The sequence below is a fragment of the Quercus robur genome, chromosome 4, assembly GCF_932294415.1.
Source record: "Quercus robur chromosome 4, dhQueRobu3.1, whole genome shotgun sequence".
Taxonomy (NCBI): Eukaryota; Viridiplantae; Streptophyta; class Magnoliopsida; order Fagales; family Fagaceae; genus Quercus; species Quercus robur.
The window spans coordinates 21,878,676-21,883,316 of record NC_065537.1 but is presented as its reverse complement, the minus strand read 5'-3'; the positions used below and the strand labels follow the sequence as shown (position 1 = coordinate 21,883,316).

General features: G+C 35.2%; 2 protein-coding genes across 2 annotated transcripts; both read right to left on the bottom strand.

Annotated features, from left to right (window-relative positions):
* Positions 1-314: 314 nt before the first annotated feature.
* LOC126721558 (glycine-rich protein DOT1-like) lies at positions 315-617 on the bottom strand. The gene has a single exon (XM_050424608.1). It carries the CDS (start codon positions 615-617, stop codon positions 315-317), a length of 303 nt encoding a protein of 100 aa, XP_050280565.1.
* Positions 618-3,560: 2,943 nt separating this feature from the next.
* On the bottom strand, positions 3,561-3,887 carry LOC126721557 (uncharacterized). The gene has a single exon (XM_050424607.1). It carries the CDS (start codon positions 3,885-3,887, stop codon positions 3,561-3,563), a length of 327 nt encoding a protein of 108 aa, XP_050280564.1.
* Positions 3,888-4,641: the final 754 nt, after the last annotated feature.

Genomic DNA, 4,641 nt, shown 5'->3' with positions numbered 1-4,641 from the left:
CTGTGGGTAGTTTGTAATGTTTGTAAGACTTCTGGGAATAAAGAATTATAATAACTAGTGAATTTTGTTATTTTATTGAACCGATGGTACATTAATCCATGCAATTATCAAACAGGACCAACACCATACCCAAAACCCAGAAAATAGATTTCCAACTTACATATCACTCAGATTTTATTCAAAGCCCAACAGAAAGCAAATGGATTTATTTAAAGCACTAGAATAAAGAGGCAAGCTACCAATTGAGTTGATGTCAACTGCTGGTAGTAACATAACTAGATGCAAGAGAAGCCTTCTATATTGATATCTTCTTATTAAGTTCCACCACACCCACCACCACCACCAAGATGGCCACCGCCACCACCACACCCTCCACCACCGTGATGGCCACCATCACCACCACCACCACCAAGATGGCCACCGCCACCACCACACCCTCCACCACCGTGATGGCCACCATCACCACCACCTCCTCCACCACCACCTGCACTAGCTACTACTGCAGCTGTATTATCATAAGTGGAATGCTGAGTTTCCTCCTTCTTCTTATTTCTTGTTCTAAAGAAAATACAAGAAACTAGATAGACGGCCAAGACGATTTCCAAAGGTGTTCCCATCCACGTTGGAGAAATGGAGCTATATAAATTTTTGTCTGATATAAAGAGTACAAATACTTGGTGCTAACTGTCTATCATCAAAGCAAATAAAAGCACAGAAACGAAATTTAGAATTTAGATGCAAGAATCACTTAGCTGTTATATATAATGAATGCTGGTGACATTGTCTTTGAAAGAATCATCAATAGCTCTCAGTGTCAGTGCACTTGTTGTGACAATTCCAAGGTTTAGCACATACAATAGGAGAGACACACAGATCTTTTTATGACTTGTGGAAAATTTTACAACCCCATGATCCTGTTCTTTAGAGATACTTATCCAAAAGAAACAAACAGATATAGGAGCAAAAATATCTAACTTGTGTTGGTATAGTGGGGTGCATGTTATTGGGCCACCACGATTAGAAGTTTCTGCAACTCCACCTTTTGCTCAAAAAGGAGTCGGCATCAGCCCAGTAAAAGAGTTTGAAATTTTTGTTTTGGCTAAATATTCTTTAACTCTGGTTACGTCCATTATTTCACACACATATGTATTACGTTCTCTCTCTTACATATAAATCCTTCACTTTTTTAAATAGAGAGTGTAGTCTGAGCTACACTATTTTGCAGATTACTCTCTGCACATTTCTCTGGTACTCCGTGTCTCGCTCTTTCTTTATCTACACGAGTATGTCTGTGACATTAATGGTGGAGAATTGGATTGAAATACTTGGCTTTCCAAACAAAAAATTTGCTATCCGTGTTTTTTATTCGTTTTTTGAAGCACTAGATAGATCTTTGTTGGTTTTAGCTTTTGTTGAATCCGTTTGTGTACATGAGGGTTTTTGTTAATCTTTATTAGCTAGATGCTAGTAAATGTGATTTATATGTTTTGTAATTCACTCTATATGCTTCTTTTACTTCTAATTTGAACTTTATTTATTTTCTGGTAGTTATTATTTTCAACTGTTTGAAATTCTAGCTCAAATGGTTAAACTTGTGCTGGAAGTTGAACTCGATTACATTTCTTTGGACTCATTAAGAATATGTTTGGTTGCCAAGAAATCCTAGGAAAATATGAGTTTGGAATGAATCTGTTTTATCTGGGATTTTTTTCTTCATTCAAACTTTTTAGTGTTGTTTTTTTTCATTGCTTAAATTTCTAGCGCCAATTAAATTGTTAACTTTTGCTAGAATTTGAGCCTGATTATATTTCTTTCATTCATTCAGAATCTGTTTGGTTACCAAGAAATCGTAGGAAAATAGATGAATTTTGGATATAGTAAGCTTCTATCAAATTGGGAAAGGATAGAAAATTAGTGGTTGGACCTGGTTCAGACTAGCATTTTTAATATTAGAGATGCAAAAATGGAAATAGTTCTAACAATTTTGTGATAAAAGTAACTGAATATGTATAGAGGTTAGGGCATACTCTGTGTTGAGCCAAATTTTGGATATATTAAGCTTTTAGTTTAACTTAATTTTAACTATGGAGATCTTTTTTACCAATATCCCAAATTGATAATAACTTCATCACGTGTGATTGAATGAACACATTATCCTTCTGGTGGATAAACTTTTGGATTCAATAAACAATGCTGGAAGCAGTTTGTGTACTAGAGTGTCAAGTGTCATTCAGGAACAGCATAGGAACTGGATGCCGGCCAGATCAAAGGCTTTAGTTGACATTCAGATCATAGTTCATCAGTTAGTGCTGGTTGAAAATGAAAATTTTACTTATTGAGAAACTTGGAATGCAATTAGGAAAAAAAAACACACAACATGCAGTAGAGTTGAAAATTAGAACAAACAAAGCTTCTTGGACACCTGAAACTTTTATCTGTTTCCTGCTTCAGAGTGTAAAAATGGAGACTGAAAAGGTAGCAGGTTTTTAACTATATAGCTACAACACCATTAGCCTCAGCATTTCATCTAGATCTCAGGACCTTCCTAGTGGATCAGTTGGAGCCTGACCTCACACAAGGACCTCTGTAATCTGTATCCTTCAACAAGGATGAAAATACTATCTATATATGCATGTGTGTTTGCATACATACAAGAAGATGAAAATCGGATTTCTGTCTTCACCCTGAGTTTCAGTCCTGAATTAAAATGTGGCGTTAATAACATCCAAAATTTTAAAACTACACCAAGAAAATAGTAATCAATTGTGTTTATATCCCAAAATTATATCACCGTGTAGTTGGGAGTAAGAGCAAACAATCCTTAATGGTGGAATGACTTCAGAATTCATGACCCCTTGTCTATTTTTCTGGTTTTGCTTAACTTTGTTTATCCATAATGATAAGTTTGAAATTTCTCTTTTAAGTTTATGAAAGCTTTTTGCTATTAGTTCCTTGAGCACATGTCTGCTAATTGTCTCTTTTTTTCAGTATTATTACACAAAAATTCTCTCCTTTTTTTTCCCTCAAAAAATTTCTTTTCTAAATGACAATGAAATATAAAATTAAAAAAAAGAAAAAAGAAAATGAGAAGCCATTCTATGTTTGGAAGCAGCACTCCATATATAAGCTACTTTTTTTTTTCTTTTTTTGTGAGAAATAAACACACATTGAGAGAGAATGAAATTTTAACACAGAGGTACGTTACAAAATCCACTAATCATGGTAACTTTTATCCATTAATAACACTTTTGGTAATAAAGAATTATAATAACTAAGGTGAAATTTTTGTTATTTCATAGAACCACTAATACATTTCCAACATCAAACCCAAAAATAGATTTCCAAATTAAAAAAAGAAATACAATCTTCTATTAACAACTAACAAATTCACATGCTTTATAACAACTTACAATTCACTCTTATTTTATTCAAAGCCCAGCAGAAGACAAATGGGATTTATCTAAAATGAGGTAGAATAAAATAGGAAAGGTACCAGTTAATTTCAACTGCTGGTAGTAACATAACTAGATACAAGAGAAGACTTCTATATTAATGTCTTCTTATGAAGTTCCACAACCCCCTCCACCACCACCACACCCTCCACCACCGTGATGGCCATCATCACCAGCACCATATGTACTAGCTACAACTGCAGCTGTAGCAACAGCAGCTCCCCCCAAAACAACCATCCCACCGTCTTTTCCACCACTTCCTGCTGCATTAGTAAAATCTAGTTGCTGGGAAGCAGCACTCACATCTCTCTTGGCAGTGGAATGATTAGTTTCCTTCTCCCTTATTTTTCTTTTTCTAAAGAAAATACAAGCAAATAGATACACTACTAGAGTCCCTGCCAAGACGCCTATGATGATCACTGCAGGTGTTCCCATCTAAGTTGGAGTAATGGAGCTATATGAAGTTTGTTTGATATAAAGTTGGATATGTAGTACAATACTTGGTGCTAATTTTCTTTCATCAAAGCAAATAAATAACCACACTAGGCTTTGGAACAAATCATAGAATCAAAGAGACGAAATTAATTAGATGCAAGAGTGACTTAGCTGTTGAGGAATGCTGGCGGTATTGTACAGTGCAAATTCCAGTGTCCCAAAAGGCCAATAATTACTGTGACAGCTCCAAAAATTTAGCACAACCAATTGGACAAACTTGAATGGCAGGTTGAAAATTTATAAGACGAAGCCAAGGTGCTGCAAGGAGAGAGAGAGAGAGAGTGAAAGAGAGAGGGGGAGAGAGATCATTATATGAGTGAAGAAATAGTACAACCACATGTTGATCTTGCTCTAGTGATGTGAGATAGTGGAGGAGATTGTGGTACCAAAAATTCTGAGCCCACAAACTTTTACACATCTTTTGTCACAATCATCCTATCTAGTTGATTGTGATTTAAGTCCTAAAAAAAAAGTAGTGGATTTATATGAAAGTGTCAAATATTTAGTAATAATCTACCTTATATGATAGTTGGAGGAAAAGACAATAGCAAAAGTTGTAATCCTAAAATACTCTTATGATACCTATGAGCGCTCAAAAAGAGAGACGGCAAAAATTTCAACTCATTACATTAGTCAACTCTAACAACTCATTATTCACTTCTAAGAGCACTCACAGCAGTGGAGCTATAACTAT

What these genes read in the sequence shown, in the direction of transcription:
- LOC126721558 (XM_050424608.1), bottom strand. Translation starts at nt 617, where the DNA reads ATGGGAACACCTTTGGAAATCGTCTTGGCCGTCTATCTAGTTTCTTGT.
- LOC126721557 (XM_050424607.1), bottom strand. Translation starts at nt 3,887, where the DNA reads ATGGGAACACCTGCAGTGATCATCATAGGCGTCTTGGCAGGGACTCTA.